This window comes from Carcharhinus amblyrhynchos, chromosome 5 (genome assembly GCF_965287045.1).
Source record: "Carcharhinus amblyrhynchos chromosome 5, sCarAmb.v2.hapA, whole genome shotgun sequence".
NCBI classification, from domain to species: Eukaryota; Metazoa; Chordata; class Chondrichthyes; order Carcharhiniformes; family Carcharhinidae; genus Carcharhinus; species Carcharhinus amblyrhynchos.
In genome coordinates, this window is record NC_137328.1 from 54,059,681 (window position 1) to 54,083,561 (window position 23,881).

The 23,881-nt window shown below is 40.1% G+C and overlaps 1 protein-coding gene across 9 annotated transcripts in view; it reads right to left on the reverse strand.

Annotated features, from left to right (window-relative positions):
* The window catches only part of aopep (aminopeptidase O (putative)), a 362,002-nt gene that overhangs the window by 223,092 nt on the left and 115,029 nt on the right, over window positions 1–23,881 (reverse strand). For all 9 annotated transcript variants that reach the window (XR_013886678.1, XR_013886677.1, XR_013886676.1 and 6 more), the window contains exons 8-13: window positions 21,817–21,919; window positions 20,216–20,323; window positions 19,415–19,458; window positions 16,245–16,305; window positions 7,284–7,346; window positions 6,868–6,951 (exon numbers count right to left, since the gene is read on the reverse strand). Coding sequence is in view for 5 of the 9 variants with exons in the window: in XM_080188799.1 (XP_080044925.1) it covers window positions 6,868–6,951; window positions 7,284–7,346; window positions 16,245–16,305; window positions 19,415–19,458; window positions 20,216–20,323; window positions 21,817–21,919 (463 nt within the window). In the remaining 4 variants the exon portion in view is untranslated. The remainder of the gene's footprint in view (window positions 1–6,867; window positions 6,952–7,283; window positions 7,347–16,244; window positions 16,306–19,414; window positions 19,459–20,215; window positions 20,324–21,816; window positions 21,920–23,881) is intronic.

Here is a 23,881-nt window from a genome sequence, read left to right on the forward strand (position 1 = left end):
GAGTTTTGCTTTCAACAAGCACCGACCTTTGTTCTCCAATTAATACATTCTGCTATCTTAGTTTTTTTCCAGTATTAGCATCTTCAATAGCCCTTCACATTGCCAGTAACATTTTCTCTGTTTCACACCCCACACCTTTACTGCAATCTCTCCCAGTTCCCACCTATCAACGACCTCCCACTCTACTCTGACTGCTCCACCACCTCCCATTATACAGTATATAATCTATCACATTTCTCCTTCTCTTTAGTTCTGAAGAAATCATACAGACTTAATTGTTTCTTTCTCCACAAATACTAACAGGCTTGTTGAGTTTTTCCAGCATTTTCTGTTTTAATTCCAGATTTCCAGCATCTGCAGAATCTTGCTTTTACTAAATGAAAACATATTTTACTGCAATCACACCTGCTGTCCTTAGTTTTATATACTCTTTGTTATTTAACTCTCCCATCCACTACTCTATTTCAGGTCTTACCTTTTATTCTTCCTCCCTCTCAACTTTCAATAGCATAAACCCCTTCACATTTCTACCTTCCTTCAATTCTGAAGACTTAATTTTTAATTCAAAAAGTTAATTTTGTTTCTCTCTCCACAGATGCTGCAGGCTTGCTGCTATTTCCAACACTTTCTGCTTTTATTACATAGGTTTCAGTACCATAGCACAATTAGAAACTGATCGGAAGAATTCAAACATCAAGCCCAGGAATGATGGACACAGATTTAGGAGGGGGCAAGGTGTCTGATAACCTTGGAAACGTAAAACAAAGTAGGAATGGGGCAATAGTTTGCAAGGATGGAGAGGGTCAATGTTTTTTTTTGTGTGGGGAGGGCTGATGGAGATTTAAAGGAGAAAAGGGCAACACCTTAAGATTAAAAATATCAACTAAGGTAGGGACAATGAGAAGGTGGGGAGTCAACAATTTGGTAGAAATAAATTCAAGGGAGCAGGAGATGGGATTCATGAACAGGATCAGTTTGGGTACGGTATCAAAGGACAGGAGGGAATTCTAGAGAAAGAAGATCAGGGCTAGTGCACAAAGAGAGGAAGAGCGACCCAGTGGGCTATTGAAATTGAGAGAAGTAGCAAAGGCAGTCAATAAGAGAAGGCAATGGCCTAGTTCTAGTATCACTAGACTATTAATCCAGAAACTCAGCTAATGTTCTGGGGATCAGAGTTTGAATCCTGCCACAGATGGTGGAATTTGAGTTCAATAAAAAATGTCTGGAATGAAGAATCTATTGATGACCACGAAACCATTGTTGATTGTCGTTAAAAACCCAATTGGTTCACTAATGTCCTTTAGGAAAGGAAATCTGCCTTCCTTATCTGGTCTGGCCTACACAGGACTTCAGAACCACAGCAATGTGGTTGACTCTCAACTGCCCTCCAAGAGCAAATAGGGATGGGCAAAAATGCCGGCCAGCCAGCAACACCGATGTCCCACAAATGAATGAAAAAAACAAATGGCCTCAGTCTCAGTGACAAAGAAGCACATGAGCTCCTCAGACTTAATGTTGAAGGTGATAGAGAAGGAGAGAGGGTTAAAAAGAGAGTTTGCACTAGAGAAAAGAAGCCAAGCATACATTCCAGGATGATCTTGGAATAATGCGTTCCTAATGAGCCAACGCCAAGTGCTTCAATAAGCCCTTCAGAGAATGCCAAAAGAGGCACAGAGGAAAGCTGTAGGCTTATCTTTGAGCAAGCCAAGCCTGCAATGGCAAATATAAATGAAAGTTGTTGCTGACTATATTTTTACAAAAGCATCCACTGACATACAACCTTTGAGTTAATCATCACCATGTCTTCAAAACGTTTGGATACAAGTTCAAACTTGTTTTACTTATGGAATAGAATTAATCCAACATTATGCAAATAAAAAATTCCCTTCAAATCTCAGCTTTGACTGCATAATACTTATTATAAAAGGAATTCTAACTTGTCAAATAATCCAATAAAATGATAAATAGATATACCATTCCAATGCATACTAAGTTAATCAATTTGCATCACAGCGCCATTATCAACAATATCAAAAAGTACAAGTCTTTTTAAACTGATTTACTGATAAATATAGTTCAGATAATATATTCAAATTTTCAGAATATTCAAATATGTTAATACAGCTAGTTAAACGCTACTTCAAGAGCACAAATGTAACATTTCTTGTAATACACCATTGGGCTAGTTCCATGTTTGGTAACTCCACTGAGACCACAGAGAATACAGATCAGTAAATTATTGGCCCTCAGCTGTTAAAATTACTGGACAGAAAATCGTAAGTGTAGGATTTCCTGATCAATCCTCCTTGCAAGCAACACTCCTCCCTGGGGACACCAATGGTGAATTGATCCTTAAACTGCATTTGTTATGTTTTGCATTACAGAAATACAGCTATCTCAAAAATGGATTAAGTTATTAAAGTAACAAATTACATTTCTTAGCATTCAGTTCCGAATGGACACGGACCCACAAAACATAAACAAATCTTAATCTGTCATCACCACTCAGTGACAGCATAAGGTTTACCAATATGGACAGAGAGGGGGGATAAAATGACACTAGTTCTTATAAGTAATTACCCTTCCACAAGCTTGGAGTTAAGGAAATCTGGAAGTTAAAGAAGAGTGGGGGAAGCTTTGATTAGCCAGCAATATTGTGCTTGACCTAGGAATGCTTGATACAACCAAAGGTTGGAAATATTGTAAGAAATGTTCCATATTTCAGCACTGACTGCCTTCAAAGTGCATAAAATCAAGCGTACATGATCAAAAATAAATTTATTACTCATTCAAGATGAAACCAAAATATCATAGGCTATGAACCAATTAATTAAAAGAAATCTAATAACAGTTCATATGCCAAGTATTGATTCCATTTTCATAGCAGTATGAATGCAGAATTCTTAGTGCTGCTCACATTATTCTCAAGCTGAAAAAGTCAGAGTTGTATACATAGATACTAAATCATCTATGGTCTGTAGTTTACCACCCATTGAACACCAGTGCATTTAAGCAACTTGCAATTATATAGAGCCTTTAATAAATTGAAGCTTTGCAAAGCACATCACAAAAGTATAAACAAAATATGACTCCAAGTCACATAATGAGCAACTGGGGCAGATGATCAAAAAGTTGGTAAAAAAATTAGATTATAAGGAGCATTTTAAAGGTGAAAAGTCAAGTAGAGAGGCAGAGTGTTCTGGGGAGGGAATTCCAGGGATTAGGATCCAGACAGCTGAAGGTACAGTCATCAATAGTGAAGGGATTAAAATCGGGGACATTCAAAAGACTAGATTTAGAGCAGCATATGTATGTGATGGGTTGTGGACAGAGTCAAGGCTATGGAGGAACAAGAGAGTAAGGATAGGAATTTTAAAATCAAGACATTGCTTAACCAAGAAAGTCAGCAAACATAGAGGTGGTGGGCAAGCAGGAATTGGTGCAAGTTGGACTAAAGGCAGCAAAGTTTTGGAGTACCTTAAATTTACCGAAGGTGAAATGGAGTTAACACCACAGACAATGGCTTCAGTCTTCCCAATGCAACTGAAGGAAATTTCTCTTTGTCCAATACTCAATGTCAGACAAGTAGTCTGACAATTCAGAAACAGTGGAAGGATTGAGAGATAGTGGTACGGTAGAGATGACTGTCATCAGTCTACATGTGAAAACACATGTTTTGGGATGAGGGCATAGCAGCTGAAAAGACTGATCAAATAGCTGATTTCAATCATTAAGAATTAAATTGACGGTAGTGCAACTTCTAGAGTTGTTTTTCAACTTTTAAGTGCGCGCTTTATTTGCAGTGTGTTATCCCAGATACTTTCATGTTGTGTAAATGAAGGAGTCCATTATTTCCAAATGGTCTACTTGTGCATTGAGTCATAGAGGTTTACAGCATGGAAACAGGCCCTTCAGTCCAACTTATCCATGCTGCCCTTTTTTTTTGAAACCCCTAAGCTAATCCCAATTGCCTGCATTTGACCCATCTCCCTCTATGCCCATCACACCCAGGTAATTATCTAAATGCTTTTTAAAAGACAAAATTGTATCCGCCTCTACTACCACCTCTGGCAGCTTGTTCCAGACACTCACCACCCTCTGTGTGAAAAAATTTTCCCCTCTGGACACTTTTGTATCTCTCACCTCTCACTTTTAACCTATGCCCTCTAGTTTTAGACTCCCCTACCTTTGGGAAAATGTATTTAGCTAATCTATGCCCCTCAATATTTTATAGACCTCTATAAGGTCACCCCTCAGCCTCCTACGCTCCAGAGAAAAAAGACCCAGTCTATCCAGCCTCTCCTTATAACGCAATCCATCAAGTCCCAGGAGCATCCTAGTAAATCTTTTCTGCACTCTTTCTAGTTTAATAATATCCTTTCTAATAATAGGGTGACCAGAATTGCACACAGTATTCCAAGTGTGGCCTTACCAATGTCTTGTACAACTTCAACAAGACATTCCAACTCCTATATTCAATGTTTTGACTGATGAATCCAAACATGCCAAATGCCTTCTTCACCATTCTGACCATCTGTGACTCCACTTTCAAGAAGCTATGAATATGTACCCCTAGATCTTTCCCCAGTGACCTACCATTAACTATGCAAGTCCTGCCCTTGTTCAATCTACCAAAATGTATCATCTCGCATTTGTCTAAATTAAACTCCACCTGCCATTCATCAACCCAGTAGCCCAATTGACCAAGATCCCATTGCAATTGGAGATAACTTTCTTCTCTGTCCATTATTCCACCAAACTTACTAATTATGCCTCCCATATTCTCATCCAAATCATTAATATAAATGACAGTGGATCTAGCACTGATCCCTGAGGCACATCACTGTCACAGGCCTCTAAAACCACCATCTGGCTTCTGTCAAGAAGCCACTTTTATGTCCATTTAGATACCTCACCCTGGATCCCATAAGATTTAACTTTATGCAACAACCTAACATGAGATACCTTGTCAAAGGCCTTTGCTGTGCACTTGCTGGTTGAACACTTTAAGTGATACTTCTATAAAATTCATTTTTCAGATGTGAATGCCAGGGCAAGCCACCCTTTATTGTCCCATCCCTTGTTGCCCTGATTTGGCAAGAGTGGACCTTTTTCTTAAGAACACCCAGAAACAGCTCCCATATTTGCCTTAGACCAATTTGAGCCACTTAGCCCACTTCTGTGATTTAACTAAATATCATTCTAGGTTTGCTATTTCTAAACTAGTAACTAGCAATATACCTGTCTATCACATCCCTGATTAATTACATCATTCACAATTGAACAGCATCATTTTTTCCACTCTTATAATTCAGTCCATTGGTACCAGGAGTTATCAAAGTGATCCTTTGCCTCTATGGCCTGAGTATCTTCTTTGTTTCTTGGAACCAACATGACATAGAATATTTACGTTAAGATCTGACCAAAGGACTACAATATATTTCAGTGCTCTAATTATTTTGTTAAATGCCACTTGATCACCAAAAGTTATGCATCAATCTAACCAATCACCATTACGGAATATGCATCTGTATCTATACTGGATGAAAACAAAATGAAGCCTTGTTATAATGGCTTTTTGTGGTCCAACAGCCTGACAGCACTCATTGCCTAGATTTATAAATTAAGACTAGCCACATGGGAGAAAGACACCAAAAACTGTCAGGAGCTATAAAACCATACCTAAAGCTAAGAAAATAGGGCAGAATAATTATAGGAAAATACTGCATTCATTAAAAAACTGACATGAATAGACATAACTCAGCACTGTATTTTAAATCTGGCTCGTTGGCTTTAATTCCCTTGTATGGTGAGCAAACATTTCATTGAGACTGTTTATTACCAGAAATAGCAGTCGCATAAAAGAGTATTTGTCAGGCATGTTTACCAAACAACTTACAAGCTACAATCTACAAACTACAATCAGCCACAAGGAAATTCAGCTAAAAACTCAGATTGTTTCACCCACACCTATAACTCGTTCTCCCTAACAGTAAGCATTTAGAAAACCATGAATATCGGATAAAGTGTCAGATCTCTGTATACGATCATACTAAACAAAAGGACAAAATCATGAATGCAACAGTCCTCTCAAGCATAACTTTGTTGGTTTGGACACATTCACCAGATTAAAGACGTTCACGTATCTAAGGGTTTTCTGTATGACAAGGGAACCGGAGGCAGAGGACCAGTAAGACACCCAAGGTTCTGCTTGGAAGATGTTTGCAAACATGGCATGAAGACCCTAAATATTGATTCCTGCATTTGGGAGACACTAACAAAGGGAAATGACAACACCACCTGTGGGATGGTATCCAGCATCATGACAGTTTGTGGCTGCAGCATCATGACAACAGACGCCAAAACCAAAACTAATGACCCACAATAACACCTTATAACGACTTTATATGCAGCACTTGTGGCAGAACCTGCCTCTCTTGGTTTGGTCTCTTCAGCCATTAGCAAAAGTGCACAATATTTAACTCACCCATCCCCTATGGTTTCGATTTGCTGCATGTGCATCATGTTACACAGATGGAAAGATCCACTGACAAAGTACAAGAATAAATCTAGCTAACTCATGAAACATTAATATTTTGTTACATCAATTTAAAGTTTGCAAACTGTGTCCAAACACTTTGGCTTTAGCAAATTCTACATTCAGCTCAAACGTTTATTTAAACTGAAAAATATAGGAATAGGAGAGTTGTGTTTTCAAACTTCGGTTATCTGGTGCTTTACTCCCACTTTCAAACATATTTTTTACCTATGGAAAATCCTTTGGAAATAAGCATGAGTGCTTAAACATAAGTTATGATATTTCATAAGGAAGTTCCAGGATATTTTCAATAAATTTTGGATACATACTTCTTTGAAATTCACCATCTCGTTACGCTTCCTTTTAGAGGTGCCTTTTCGGTCCTTTTTATTGAACTTGGTCCATTTGGCGACCTAATGTCAATAATAATCAGTTACTGAAGTAAAACAACACGTTTCATCGCCTATATATTTTGGTATTATCAATATGTTTTTCAGAATTCCCATGATACTAAATATTTCTAACTGGAAATCATGTTAAGACCATGTTAAATGGACTTAGTCCAAACGTGTAGAATAGCAACTTATCAAGTGTGTCGGATTTTCCCCTCGTCATTGGGCGTCTTTCGAATCGTTGGTATATTTCAAAAAGTAAAATAGGAATTAAAACAGTGATGGAGACGAATTAAAATAACTTGGCAAATCTTCCAATTTACAATTTAACAACCACCATCAGCGTCCCTCACCTCATCCTGCACTTCGCGAACCAGTCGGTTCTCTGTCCACTTCAGAGTGTCATCCACAAAAGGCTAAAGGGAGAAGAGAAATCTGGAATGTCAGATTTTCAAACCTCAAAGAGCAGCAATGTTAGCTTACTTTCTCATTATAATTCAATCCGCTCAATGCGCTTCACGGGCAGACCACAAGCAGTTACAGTACCAGAGGCCGGATGGTAACAGCGCCCTCATCTTTGCTCTGTCCATCATTCTGGTCTCTCAGTCTCTGCAAACCACCTTCCCTCTCCTCCAGCCCACACCCACGGCAAATTACCGCCGAACCAACTCGGGGGACGCCTCCAAGCGGAGCATTTGGTCGTTCGTGGCAGCTGCCGGAGCTAATGATGACCGATATTTGTTTCTTTCCCTCCCCCCGCTAATAAAACTTGACATTGATACTTCCTGCCTCCCCACAGTGGCTGGAGCCGGGGCAGGATTTGTGCTGCACGTGGACCGCTCCCGGTGCTGCTCCCGCAGTGCGAGCGGCGCTCATCCCAGCGCCAGTCCTCGGGACACCGTCTCAATAACTCCCTCGGAGCCGACTGGAGGCGGAGTTCCAAACACTCGTTCAAAAATATAACAGACTCGCTCGGATAGGGACAAAATTACAGCGTCGCTCTTTTCCTTCTTGTTTGGTGTAGTACCGCCCCGTGTGTAGGTGGGCGGCGAGTGGGAGCCGGGAATGTGAAAGTGAACTTGATCCAACATTGATCACTCAGCCAGCAAAAGCCTCATTGTCCTTCGGATACCAAACATAACTAATGTACTGCCTCAGCTAACCGCTGTCAGGCTTTACAATAACAGAACACTTGTATTCAGCGCTGCCAACATGGCAAGTTAATACAAATACATTAAATAGTTCTGCGACTCTGCATTCAAGTGAACGCGTTTAATCTTCAATAAAGCACCCAAAGCAGCCCATTGAAACGCAAAAGGTTTTTACTCACTTCAATGTGTCATTTTTGTTTTCGATTTATCTGTATACATTTGTCTAGATTGCACACTTCACTGGGAAATTACTAGTTTGCTGCATATCACCCGTGTCAATCTTTTGATAAAATGTTAATTGCTGCGACATGAAAGTTAAATCAATTTAAAAAACGCTTTCTTAATATAATAATTGCATTTAAATTTATTGTACTACAGTTTCTCCAACAAAAACAACTTGCATTTATACAGTGACTTTAATATTATAAAGCACGTCCCAAGGTATTTTGCAGGAGTATTAACAACATTTGACGTGGAACCAGAAAAGATGGTATTCGGACAGGTTATCAAAACCTTAGTCAAACAGGTGGGTTCTTGAAACTTGCTAAAGGAGGGTGAACTAGAGACAGAAGATGATTTAGGGACAGAATTCCAAGCGTAGCAGTTGAAGGCACAGGGGCCAATTGTGTTTGCTTTAAAGTTGGCAGTTATCCTGAGCAGCCAGAGTATCTCAAAGTAAATGCACTTTACAACTATTGCATCGTTTTTTGCACCATATTTGAAAGCAAGACCACCTCCCACAACACGCCTTCCCTGCCCCATGATCAGAATTTTACAGCACCGTCATGGCACGTGTGGGGGACAGAAAACCTAGTAAGGGCCATAACTTCCTTACAGCGGCAATCAGCATCAGATTGCCACTCCGTAACCATTTACCGGCGCCAAATTTCGTCTGTTCCTGTCTCACCCGACTTTCTTAACTCAGGCCAAATGAGATCGAGGCAGCACAGTGATCACTAGGATCTAATGCTACAGTCGAAGAGAAATGAAGTGAAGGAGGACACTTCCCTTTTGCTAAACTAAACTTGTTTCCTTTATGGCAGCTAGTATTAAGATCCCATTGGAGAAGATCCCAGGGAAAAGGCTGAGAATTGGGTCAAGAGGGAACCTAACCATGTTAGGTTTGTTCAAAAAAACGATACAAAGATAAATCCAGCAACTACAAGATGGTCAGTTTAACCTCAGTGATGGGAAAATTTTAAGATGGGTAAAATTAACAGCTTCTTAAAACATGTGGATTAATTAAGTAAATTCCGCAAGGATTTGTTCAAATGTAACATCTTTAATATAATAAAACAATCCAAGGTGCTTCAGAGTAATGTTATAAAGTTAGACATCAAGCCACATGACGAAAAGCTTGGTCAAAGTAGATTATTATTAGTTTTTAAGGAGCATCTTAAAGAAAGCGAGGTAGCTGTTTGGAGTGGTTTAGGGAGGGGGTGAGGACCTTAAAACGATCACTATTATTAAAGAGGTAGTGCTGGGTAGACTAATGGGACTAAAGGTAGACAAGTCCCCGGGTCCGGATGGATTGCATCCCAGGGTACTAAAAGAAACGGCAGAAGTTATAGCAGATGCATTAGTTGTAATTTATCAAAATTCGCTGGACTTTGGGGAGGGTGCCAGCTGATTGGAAAATAGCTAACGTAACACCACTGTTTAAAAAAAGGAGGTAGACAAAAGGCGGGTAACTACAGGCCGGTTAGCTTAACATCCATAGTTGGGAAAATGCTGGAATCTATCATTAAGGAAGAAATAGCAGGATACTTGGAAAAGAATGGTTCAATCAAGCAGACGCAGCATGGATTCAAGAAGGGAAAGTCATGTTTGACTAATTTACTGGATTTTTATGAAGATATAATGAGTGCAGTTGACAGAGGGGAACCGGTGGATATAGTGTTTTTAGGTTTCCAGAAGGCATTCAATATGTGCCTCACAAAAGGTTGCTGCAGAAGATTAAGGTATACGGAGTGGGGGGTAAAGTGTTAGCGTGGATTGAGGATTGGCTATCTAACAGGAAGCAGAGAATTGGAATAAATGGCTGCTTTTCCGGTTGGCAGTTGACTAGTGGTGTGCCGCAGGGATCAATGCTGGGGCCTCAACTGTTTACCATATACGTAGACGATGTGGAGGAGGGGACCGAGTGTAGGGTAACAAAATTTGCGGATGACACAAAGATGAATGGGAAAGCAAATTGCATGGAGGGCACAAAAAGTCTGCACAGAGATTTGGATAGGCTAAGTGAATGGGCAAGGATCTGGCAGATGGAGTATAACGTTGACAAGTATGAGGTTATCCACTTTGGAAGGAATAATAGTAAAATGGATTATTATTTAAAAATTACACCATGCTACTGTGCAGAGGGACCTAGGGGTCCTTGTGCATGAATCACAAAAACTCAGTCTGCAGGTGCAGCAGGTGATCGAGAAGGCAAATGGAATGTTGGCCTTCCTCGCAAGAGGGATGGAGTATAAAAGCAGGGAGGTCTTGCTGCAATTGTACAAGATACTGGTGAGGCCGCACCTAGAGTACTGTGTCCCCTTATTTGAGAAAGGATATATTAGCTTTGGAGGGAGTGCAGAGAAGGTTCACCAGGTTGATTCCGGAGATGAGGGGGTTAGTTTATGAGGAGAGATTGAGTAGACTAGGCCTGTACTCATTGGAGTTTAGAAGGCTGAGGAGAGATCTTATACAGACATATAAGATAATGAAGGGGCTTGACAGGGTAGAAACAGACAGATTATTTCCACTTAGAATGGAAACAAAAACTAGAAGGCACAAACTCAAAATAAGAGGGAGTCAATTTAGAACAGAGTTGAGGAGGAACTTCTTCTCCCAGAGGGTAGCGAATCTTTGGAATTCTCTGCCCATTGAAGCAGTGGAGGCTACCTCATTAAATGTGTTTAAGTCACAGATAGATAGACTTTTGACCAATAAAGGAATTAAGGGTTATGGGGAGCAGGCAGGTAAGTGGAACTGAACCACTATCAGATCAGCCATGATCTTATTTAATGGCAGGGCAGGCTCAAGGGGCTATATGGCCTACTCCTGCCCCTATTTCTTATGTAATTCCAAAGCTCAGCCCTATGCTGAAAAAGTCACAGCTACCAATGGTGGAGCAGCTATAATTACGAATGCACAAGGCCAGAATTGCGGAGTATAGAAAGCTCAGAGTTTTGAGTGTGGAAGAAATTACAGTTATAAAACAAGGAAGAGAGTTTTAAAATCAAGATATTGATTGTCTAAGAGCCAATGTCAGCCATTGAGCACAGGGATAACAGGTGAACAAGACTTGGTGCAAGGAAGGACAGGGACAACAGAGTTTTAGATAACCTCAAGTTAAGGGATTATAGCATGTGGGAAACCAGCCAAGGGTTCAGTGAAATTAAAGTAGGAATGAGAGTTTCAGCAGCGACTATGCTGAGACAGCACAAAGTTGGTGGTGTTATTTCAGTGGCAATAATGGACTTTATTACGATGCAGATGGGAGTCTCATTGCAAGGTCAAGTTTGACAATGTGGTATGGTCTCAGACAGTTGCCAGGAGGAGGGGTGGAGTTGGTTGCTAGGCAATGGTGATTGGGGTGTGGACCAAAGACAATGGGCGGGATTTTACAGTCTCACTCATTCAAAACTGTAAAGTTCTACCCGAGGTCAACTCACTTTTCTGTGTTGCATCCCTCACCCGCTCCAAATTCATGGCAGATGGGACAGTAAAATTCCAGCCAATGCCTTCAATCTTCTCTGTCCTGCAGTGGCAAGACCTGCTGCGGGAGATGCGGCAAGCCAGCTGAAAGATCCGCTGACTTTCATTGGGACCAGAAGGTCCCAGTCTTAGTCGGACGAAATTTCTGCTCATCCAGTACTAAATGTTGGATTAACAAAGTGAAGACTCAAAAGAGGTGGTGGAGAGATAAAACAAGGTGTTGTCATTGATGAAAACTGATGTTGGGCATTCAAATCAAGTCATTGAGCGACAGCATGTAGATGGGAAATACAAGGTGGCCAAGGATCAATCCAGGTGTAATAGTGAGAGAATGGAAAGAAACACCACCGCAAATAAAATGCTGTCTATAATTAGCAAACTGTGTTTAACCAACCAGATTCAGTTTTTTGATAAGATAACAAAGAAAGTTAATAAAGGCAGTGATGCAGATGGATTTGCAGAGTTGTTTGATAAAGTGTCATAATAGGCTTGTCAGCAAAGTTGAAGAACATGGAATAAAAGAATACTGGCAAGAAAATTGCCCGAGTGACACAAAAGAGAGTGACGGTTGTTTTCCCGACTGATGGAAGGTATACAATGGGGTTCTTCCCATGGATTGGTGCTCTGACCACTTTTCTTTAATATATTTATGACCTATATTTGGATGTACGGGGCATAATTTCAAAATTTGTAGGTGACACAAAATTTGGAAGTATTGTGAGCTGTGATGAGGTTGCCAATAGACTTCAAGGCGGCATAGACAGGCTGGCGGAATGGATGGCCAAATGGCAGATGAAATTACCCTCTTGTTCCCAAAATATACCCACGTTCCCTGAACGCAAAAGACATCCCTTTTCCCGAACAACACCCACTTAGAGACAGAGATTTACAGCATAGAAACAGGCCCTTCGACCCAACTTGTCCATGCTACCCTTTCTTTTTTTAAAACCCCTAAGCTAATCCCAATTGCCCGCATTTGGCCCATATCCCTCTTTACCCATCATACCCATATAACTATGTAAATGCTTTTTAAAAGACAAAATCGTACCCGCCTCAACTACTATCTCTGGCAGCTTGTTCCAGACAGTCACCACTCTGTGTGTGAAAAAATTGCCCCTCTGGACACTTTTGTATCTCTCCCCTTTCACCTTAAATGTATACCCTCTAGTTTTAGACTCCCCTACCTTTGGAAAAGATATTGACTATCTAGCTGATCTGTGCCCCTCATTATTGTATAGACCTCCATAAGATCACCCCTCAGCCTCCTACACTCCAGAGAAAAAAGTCCCAGCCTATCCAGCCTCTCCTTATAACTCAATCCATCAAGTCCTGGTAGCATCCTAGTAAATCTTTTCTGCACTCTTTCTAGTTTAATATCTTTTCTATAATAGAATGACCAGAATTGCACACAGTATTCCAAGTGTGGCCTTATCAATGTATTGTACAATTTCAACAAGACATTCCAACTCCTAAATTCAATGTTCTAACCAAGTATGTCGAATGCCTTCTTCACCACTCTGTACACCTGTGACTCCACTTTTAAGGAGCTAGGAACATTTCCCACTAGATCTCTTTGTTCTGTAACTCTCTCCAACACCCTACCATTAACTGAGTAAGTTCTGCCCTGGTTCAGTCTACCAAAATGCATCACCTCGCATTTGTCCAAATTAATCAGCCCACTGGCCCAATTGATCAAGAACCCATTGCAATTGGAGATAACTTTCTTTACTGTCCACTATGCCACCAATCTTAGTGTCATCTGCAAACTTACTAACATGCCTCCGATACTTTCATCCAAATCATTAATATACATGACAGTGGACCCAGCACTGATCCCTGAGGCACACCGCTGGTCACAGGCCTCCAGTTTGAAAAACAACCCTCTACAACCACCCTTTAGCTTCTGTCAAGAAGCCACTTTTGTATCCATTTGGATACCTCACACTGGATCCCATGAGATTTAACCTTACGCAACAACCTACCATGCGGTACTTTGTCAAGGCCTTGCTAAAGTCCATGTAGACAACATCAACCGCACTGCCTTCACCTACCTTCTTGGTTACCCCTTCAAAAAGCTCAATCAAATTTGTGAAACATGATTTTTCACTCATGAAGCCATGCCGACTATCCCTAATCGGTTCTTGCGTCTCTAAATTCATGTAGATCCTGTCTCTCAAAATACCTTCGAACAATTTATCTATCACAGATATGAGGCTCACTGGCCTGTAGTTCCCAGGCTTCTCCCTGCAGTCCTTTTTAAAGAAAGGCACAACATTTGCCACTTTCCAATCTTCAAGCAACTCACCCGTGACTATCGATGATTCAAATATCTCAGGTAGGGGACCCGCAATTTCCTCCCTAGCCTCCCACAATGTCCTGGGATACACTTCATCAGGTCCCGGGGGTTTATCTACCTTGAAGCACTTTAAGACTTCCTTTTCTGTAATATGTACATTCCTCAAGACATCACTATTTATTTCTCCAAGTTCTCTAACATCCATGCTATTCTCAACAGTAAATACTGATGAGACATATTCATTTAGGATCTCACCCACCTCTTGTGGATCCTCACATAGATGACTTTGTTGATCCTTAAGAGGCCCTACTGTCTCCCTTGTTACTCTTTTGCCCTTTATGTATTTGTAGAAGCTCTTTGGATTCTCCTTTGCCTTATCTGCCAAAACAATCTCACGTCCCCTTTTTGCCCTCCTGATTTCTCTCTTAACTCTACTCCTACACCCCCTACACTCTTCGAGGGATTCACTTGATCCCAGCTGCCTATGCACGTCATGTGCCTCTTTCTTCTTCTTGACCAGGGCCTCAATGTCCCGAGTTATCCACGATAACTCAAAGATACCCGAGACACGAAGATGAGTGGAAAAGCAAATTGAGTGGAAAAGCAAATTGCGTGGAAGGCGCGGAAAGTCTGCAGAGAGATCTGGATAGGCTGAGTGAGTGGGCGAGGACCTGGCAGATGGAGTATAACGTTAGCAAATGTGAGGTTATCCACCTTGGTAGAAATAATAGTAGGAGGGATTATTATTTAAAGGGTGAAAAGCTGCAGCATGCTACAGTGCAGAGGGACCTGGGGATCCTTGTGCACGAATCATAAAAACCCAGTCTGCAGGTGCAGCAGGTGATCAAGAAGGCGAATGGAATGTTAGCCTTTATAGCGAGGGGGATAGAACATAAAAGCAAGGAGGTCTTGCTGTGGCTGTACAGGGCACTGGTGAGGCCGCAACTGGAGTACTGTGTGCAGTTTTGGTCGCTGCATTTGCGAAAGGATATATTGGCCTTGGAGGGAGTGCAGAGAAGGTTCACGAGGCTGATACTAGGGATGAGGGGGTTAGCCTATGAGGAGAGATTGAATAGACTGGGTCTGTACTCGTTGGAGTTTAGAAGGCTGAGGGGGGATCTTAGAGACATATAAGATAATGAAGGGGCTAGATAGGGTAGAGGTAGAGAGATTCTTCTTCCCACTTAGAAAGGATAGCAGAACTAGAGGGCACAGCCTCAAAATAAGGGGGGGGGGGGGGGTGCGGTTTAGATCAGAGTTGAGGAGGAACCTCTTCACTCAAAGGGTGGTGAGTCTCTGGAATTCTCTGCCCATTGAAGTGGTGGAGGCTATCTCGCTGAATGTATTTAAGACACGGGTAGATAGGTTTCTGATAGACAAGGGAATTAAGGGTTATGAGGAGAAAGCGGGAAAGTGGAACTGATCCACTTCAGATCAGCCATGATCTTGTTGAATGGCGGGGCAGGCTCGAGGGGCTAGTTGGCCAACTCCTGCTCCTATTTCTTATGTTCTAATTACCTCTTATCCCACTTCATTTCCATCAATTCCCTTCTCCTTCACATATGCATCAAGCCTCCTCAAAAATGCACCAATGCTAGCTGCCTCAGCCACTGGCAGTAAGGTCCCCATTCTCATCGCTTCCTATGTAAAAAGATTCCTCCTTCATTATTTATTTATGTTAATGTTTATTTTATATTTATGCATATGTATTTATGGTCTTGGGCACAAGTTGAAATAGTTTCCCCACATCCAACTTACCAAATTCCTTAACTATTTTAATGAGTCCTTGAATTCTTTAAAAGTCTACTCTAAGTTTCTTTCCAGAGAAGAGTTTCAGCCTTATGACTGCAATCGCTTAATTCTGATAACATTTTAACAATCATTTCTGCACTTTCTCCAGTGTTTTAATATCCTTTATTGTGCACTATGTATTAGCTCATCCATAATTATTTATTAATTTGACTAACGTATGGATTGTTTTTATAAATCCTAAAGTAGCAAACATGTTGCATTTAAATTAACATTCCACAGATTTTATATGAATACATTTTCAATGAATTAATTTGCACTCAATCTTTGTAAACACCGACACATGCATTTATGCATCTAAATACAAGCAGTTTAGATACAACTCACATTAGTAGGTGCAAAAGAGAAATTACCTTTGGTAATCCTGCTACATCCAGCCAGTTTTGATAAATAGCTTCGACGGACAATCCTTGACTATGGTGAATGAAGCAAAAAGAGAAATACTGTAAAATGTCAACTATGATTTTTGTTTAAAAAGTGGGAGAAATTCCTGAATTTTTTTTTAAACAAGAGAACTTGATTGATCAAAGACTTTTCAGCCTAATTTGGAAGGAAGCAGTGCTGGATCTAATTCTGGGGAGTAGGTGAACTAATTGGAACGTGTTTCCAGTTCAAAGAAAAGTTTTTCCAGTACTTTCTGTTTATATTTACATTTCAGAGCGAGAGCATTTGAGAAACACCAGGGTGGCACGGTGTACAATGGTTAGCATTGCTGCCTCATAGCACCAGGGACCCAGGTTCGATTCCCAGCTTGTGCCACTGTCTATGTGGAGTCTGCACATTCTCCCCATGTCAGCGTGGGTTTCCTCCGGGTGTTCCAGTTTCCTCCCACAATCCGAAAGACATGCTGGTTAGGTGCATTGGCCATGCTAAATTCTCTCTCAGTGTAACTGAGCAGGCACTGGACTGTGGCGACTAGGAGATTTTCACAGTAACATCATTGCAATGTTACTGTAAGCATATTTGTGACAGTAATGAATAAACTTAAAACTATTACAATATTAGATGTAGAATATTTCTGGAAAAGGATGTTAAAAAAAATCAAATGTGAAAATACTCAACTATGAAAGGGTTAATTTTGAATTGAAAGGGAACTGCACCTTGTGGACTGGTATCAGAGATGGCAGGTCAAATAGTAAAGGAGCAATGCCAGAAGATGCCAGTTCAGGTACAGACAAGATCCACTCCTAAAATGGGTAAAGGAATGGCATCCAAAACTTGAGCATTCTGGATGACTAAAGATATAGGAATTTAAAAAAATAAAGTAGTCATATGATAAATCTAAGATTCATAATTCTATAGAGAACAATGTGGAATACAAAAAATACAGAGGAAAACTGAAAAAGGAACTTACTATCAAACAGAGAATCCTGTACTTTGCTGGGTAACATTAAATAGAATACAAAAATCTTTCAGAAACATACATAGTAAAAAGGTAATAAGAGGAAGGGTGGGACCAAAAATAAAGAGTACTTTAAAAGTTGGCAACACTCAGAAGTAAAAAAGTCATGTAGGCTGGATGGGATGCATTCTTATAGGAAGCAAGGGTGGAAATTGCAGAAGACTTTTCCACAATCTTCCAATCCTACTTGACTATGGCAGGGTGCCAGAGAATTCTAGTTTGAATAAATTCTTCAAGACTGTTGGCTGCAAAACACTCTTACTGTATTGTAACCTCTTTACAGTTACGAGAACACCCTACTCTAATTCTAACCATATTTACTTTCCTCAAGTCTCAGATCACAAGCGTACGTAACTTCCTTCCATGACATCACAGACTGTTACAGTTATCCCTTAGTAGGGCTTAGTTTAACATACTCATTATACTACAAGGACAGGAAGATTTCAAATGTTCCACCCCTATTCAAGAGAGATAAATCCGGCTTCTCAGCCTAACATCATCACTGGGGGAACACAGAGACAACAATCTTGGGAAGAGCAAAATTGCTGCTTGGTTAAATATGGGTTCAAATGAAAGCTATGTCTGTTGAAGACAAATCATATTGGATTAACATGACTGAGTTCTTTAATGAAGTTGTGTAGTGGGTGATAAGAGTATTGTGAATATGTACTTTCAAAAGACGTTTTATAAGTTACATACAGACTTGTTAACAAAATTGAAGCCCATGCAGTTTAATGGAAGAGTGGCTATAGGTCTTCAAAATTAGCTAAGGGACAGAAAACAAAATGGTGTTGAATGGTTGCTTATCAGTTCGGAGAGAAATATACAATTCTATCCCTCAGAGGTTGATGTTGAGACCATAATCAATGTTCCCTCTAAGGTGCACAGCCATGCAGCTGCACTGCAACCCAGAATTCTGGCACAAGCCAATCATAAGTTGGTTCTTTTAAGTCATTGTGTGTGCACAGCCATGGGAAAAAATGAAAGGGGCCATGCAATTAAATTACCTGTCTACTCAAAGCAAATAAAATAGAGGATGCATTGGACCACAGTTCCTATTGATATATATTAAAGGCCTGGATTTGGGAATACAAGACAAAATTTCAAAGTTAAATGACATATAATTCAAGAATGTAGTAGACACTGAGAAGGATAATAACAGACATCAAGACAGCATAAACTGTCAAATATGCAGATGAAATTTAATGCAGAGAAGGGTGAAGTGATTCATTTTGGTAGAAAGAATGAGATGAGGCAATATAAATGAAATAAAACAATTTTAAAGGGGATACAGAAAGAGTGAGACCTTGGGATCTAGGTTCACAAGTCTTTGAAAGTGACAGGACAAGTTGAGAAAGTTGTTCAAAGGCATACAGGAATATTGGCTTTGTGAATGGAGGCAGAGTGTACAAAAACAAGAAAATTGTGCTAAACCTTTATAAAACACATTTTAGGCCCCAGCTGGAGTACTGTGGCCAATTTTGGACACCTCATTATAGAAAAAATGTCAAGATTAGAGAAGGTACAGCGGAGGTTGAGAGGAACGTTACCAGAGATCAAAGATTTCAGCTTCGTGGACAGACTAGAGAAACTGGGATTTCAGTAGAATTAACAAGGAGAAGGACTCAGATCTAAAAGTTAATTAACAAAAGAAACTGAGACAACATGAAAAAAATGTTTTACATTGCAAATTATAATGATCTGAAATGTACTGCCAGAAAGGGTAATGGAAAAAACCCACAATTTTCAAAAGGAAATTAGACAGATGCTTGAAGGGGAAAAAAAAAATCACAGGGCAATAGGGAGTAACAGCAGGGTGAGACTAAACTGATTTTTTTTTCCAAACAGCTAGGAGAGGCATGATGGGTCATACAGCCTCCTTCTGTGTTGTACCATTCTATGAATTTATGAAAATACAAATAAATCAAACAAGGTCCATGAAAATTATTTTATTATTGGAATAGATTAATTTGTTGTTTACTAAACAATATATTGACAAAAAAGGCATTACAATGATTGTAGGACTTCTTTCTGTCACTCAATTATGATTTGTTCCCTTCCCATTGCCTTGTCCTGAAATTATGTTTTAACTGGGTAAAACAAAATTAATTTTCTACATACCTTCTTAGTTCTGAAAAATTCGCCATAAACATATGCAGAAAATCCTAATTTTGAAATAATAAAAACTGTGACAAAAAGGAATTACAATCTAACAGCTTGTACTACAAGAAGAAAAGCTACATTTTTAACTAATGTTAGCAGTTTACTCAGCATGTTTAATAAGAGCTCATTTGAGCTTCACACTTTATATAAACACTGAAATATATATGTATTAATTCAATACTCTTTGGGGGTTAGACAGGGTAAATGTTGGGAGGATATTTCCACTCAAGTAGTGGACCAGAGGACATAGTCACAGAATAAGGGGTTACTCAATTAAGACGAATCTGAAGAACCATTTTTCTTCTGAGCGGTGAATTTTTGGAATTCTTTACTGCAGGAAGCTGTGGACGCCAAATCCTTGAACATTTTCAAGGCTGAGATCGATAGGTTTTTAATCAGTAGGGGAATTAAGGGTTACAGAGATAAGCTGGAAAAGTGTACTTAGTGAGTGTTAGATTAGCCATTACCTGATTAAATTATGGAGTAAGCGCAAAGGGCTGCATGGTCTTCTCCTGTTCCTATTTCTTAGGGTAATATGCTCAGACTCTCCATTCAAGACCACAGTTTTGGTTAAAGCCTCATGAAAAATGAATTGACCACAAGCTAAACACTTTTCTCAAGGTAAAGCATAAACACTACTTTTTGTTAATGCAACGGTTATTTATGTGCTTTAGTGATTAGTCATTGCATGTCTCACACTTACATTATTGGGCTGCAGCAAAAGACATATATAAACAAACAGTTCTCAAAATAATTCACCTGAGAAAGTATCAGTTGTCCATGAAATCGCTCCACAAATAGCCTGAAAAACTTTAGAAATGCTTTTTGTCCAACTCTGTTCTCAAGATAATGAAGAAAAAAATAACCCTGTGAACAAAAATGATCACAGGATTAAATAAAATCTTAACCATGACACATGAATAATGACAATAACTTCATTACATGCAGTACATATATCTATTATCAAAAAAAATTTCAACACATCAAACTGAATCCCACCATGATTTTAATGCTTGCTATCTTTCCTTATATCGTTTCACTGAAAGAACTAAACAATTACATTTTTCTTTCTTAAAAAATATAATTCGCACCCACTTAGCACTGTGCCTTTGATGACACGAGCCAAATTTACATCTACTTTAATCCAATTTCTCCTGATAATATAAAGTGCATGAATTCTACATTTCACTAAATCCAGCATTTAGAAGCAGCAATTTGTGAAAAGATTCACAATGAAAATAATTCTGAGGAGCATCTAAGGATTTACCAAGAGCCTCTTCATTGTCACATGACAACTATCCAATAACACTGTGATACATATACATTAAAGTAATGCAATTAGATCCATGGATGTACTGATGCAAATACGTGTTTTAATAAAAACAGTTCTCCAAGTGATGCAAAATAATCGAATCCGGCATTTGATTTTTCTCACAAAAACCAATTAGACTATAATATTTCAGTTTGACATAACCCGATTATGGCAGCCCCTTCTTACAGCAATAAGTACAAGAAGCAGCAAATAGACAAGACAGAATGATAAGCAAATACAACAAAATATTGATCAAAGATGACAGAATTGTGCCAAACTCTTCAATGATATGTGAACTGACATAAATTTCTGCATAGTAATATATTAGATCAAAATTTCTCTCCTAGGCTGAAATGTAATAGAACACTTTCTCATATAGAAGACAAACAGTTGTGGTTTATTCCAAAATATCCCATATGTCATGTATGAGCAGCATAAATGCTTCATTGTTGGACACAAGCAATTGGTAGCAACATTGCAATTGATTGCATTTCTGAATGGAGGGTGTTTACCCCAGGACTTCTTACAAGTGGTGTTCCTCAAGGATCAGTGCTGGGACCTTGGCTGTTTGCAATATATATAAATGATTTGGAGGAAAATGTAACTGGGTTGATTAGAGAGTTTGCGGACGACACAAAGGTTGGTGGATTTGCAGATAGCAATGAGGACCATCAGAGGAGACAGCAAGATATAGATCAGTTGGAGACTTGGGCGGAGAGATGGCAGATGGAGTTTAATCCAGACAAATGTGAGGTAATGCATTTTGGAAGGTCTAATACAGATAGGAAATATACGGTAAATGGCAGAGCCCTTACAAGTATTGATAGGCAAAGGGATCTGGGTGTACAGGTACACAGGTCACAAATGGCAATGCAGGTGGAGCAGGTAGTCAAGAAGAAATACGGTTCACTCTTACCATTTTGGTCCCTTATCTGAAGGAGGAACACTTGGTGTTAATGATTTCAGTCAATGCCAATGGAATATATCCAAGGCGGCACCATTAGGATGGCTGAGCAGAATTCTTTTTTATACAAAATAAAGTTCTTACCTTTAAATAATGGACTTGCATAAAGGTTTTTCCTGGATTTAGGCCATGTTTGACAATTGTTGCCCCAGAATCACTCACCTCACCTGTACTTTCTTTGTTCGGCCTGTAACATTAAAAGAGTTCCACAAAAGTATCACAAAATATAGTAAGCTATCAATGCTCTATCAGAGATCTACAAGACGTCAGAAAGATTATATCACATGTATTCACAGTGATTCTGGGAGACTAATGGTAAATCATGTAACAAATGATTAGGTGCTAATGCAAAGCTACAGCAACTTTTTAGGATGAGCTCATTAGAATCATGGAATAGTGCAGCACAAGAGGCCATCATTTAGCCCGTCAATTCTGTGTTAGTGCTGCTGCCAGGGGGAAAACCAGTTTCTCAATGGTATTAGCAATACCCCCACGACGATGGCATTGCTGCAACTGCCTCAGTACTCAACTCCAACAACTGCCATTTCCAGATGCAATTTTATAACTCATCCGCTTCATCCTGGACCACAACGTTTTCATTTTCAACAACCAGTTCTTCATCCAGACACACAGAACAGCAATGGGGACCAAATTCACACCTCAATATGCCAACATCTTCATGCACAGGCTCAAACAACACTTCTTCACCACACAGGACCTTCAACCGATGCTATACACTAGATATAATCAATGACATTTTCTTCCTTTGGACTCATGGGGAACAATCACTGAAACAACTTTATGATGACATCAACAAGTTCCATCCCACCATCAGACTCACCATGGACTATTCTCTGGAATTGGTTGCATTCTTGGACACACGCATCTCCATCAAGGACGGTAACGTCAGAACCTCACTGTACCGCCATCCCACAGATAACCTCACGATGCTCCTCTTCTCCAGCTTCCACCCTAAACACATTAAAGAAGACACCCACTACAGACAAGCCATCTGTATACGCAGGATCTGCTCAGATGAGGAGGATTGCAACAGACATATCCAGACGCTGAAAGACGCCCTCATAAGAACAGGATCTGGCACTCGACTTAGCAATCGACAGTGCTGATGCGCCACAGCAAAAAACCACACCGACCTCCTCAGAAGACAAACACGGGACGTGGTGGACACAGTACCCTTCGTCATCCAGTACTTCCCCAGACCGGAGAAGCTACAACATCTTCTCCGGAGTCTTCAACATGTCATTGATGAAGATGAACATCTCGCCAGGGCCATTCCCACACCCCCACTTATTGCCTTCAAACAATCACACAACCTCAAACAGACTATTATCCGCAGCAAACTACCCAGCCTTCAGGAGAACAGTGACCACAACACCACACAACCCTGCCACAGCAACCTCTGCAAGACATGCCAGATCATCTACACGGATGACATCATCTCATGTGAGAACACCATCCACCAGGTACACAGCACATACTCTTGCAACTCGGCCAATATTGTCTACCTGATACGCTGCAGGAAAGGATGTCCCGAAGCAAGGTACATTGGGGAGACCATGCAGACGCCATGGCAATGGATGAACGAGTACTGCTTGACAATCACCAGGCAAGACTGTTCTCTTCCTGTTGGGGAACACTTCAGTGGTCACGGGCATTCGGCCACTGATCTTCAGGTAAATGTTCTCCAAGACAGCCTTCACGACATATGACAGCGCAGAGTCGCTGAGCAGAGACTGATAGCCAAGTTCCGCACACATGAGAACGACCTCAACTGGGATCTTGGGTTCATATCACACTATCTGTAACCCCCATGACTTGCCTGAACTTGCAACACCTCACTTATTGTCCTATCTGGAGACAATACACATCTCTTTAACCTATGCTTAATGCTATCTCCACTCACATTGTCTGTACCTTTAAGACTTAAATAGCAGATTAGCTGTAAAACTCTCATTCTAATCAGTATTCTGTAAACTGTGTGTGCCTTTATATGCCCTATTTCTGATCAGAACTTTCTACTCACCTGATGAAGGAACAGCATTCCGAAAGCTTGCAGCACTTACGATCAAATAAACCTGTTGGACTTTAACCTAGTGTTGTGAGACTTCTTACCAAATTAGCAACACCT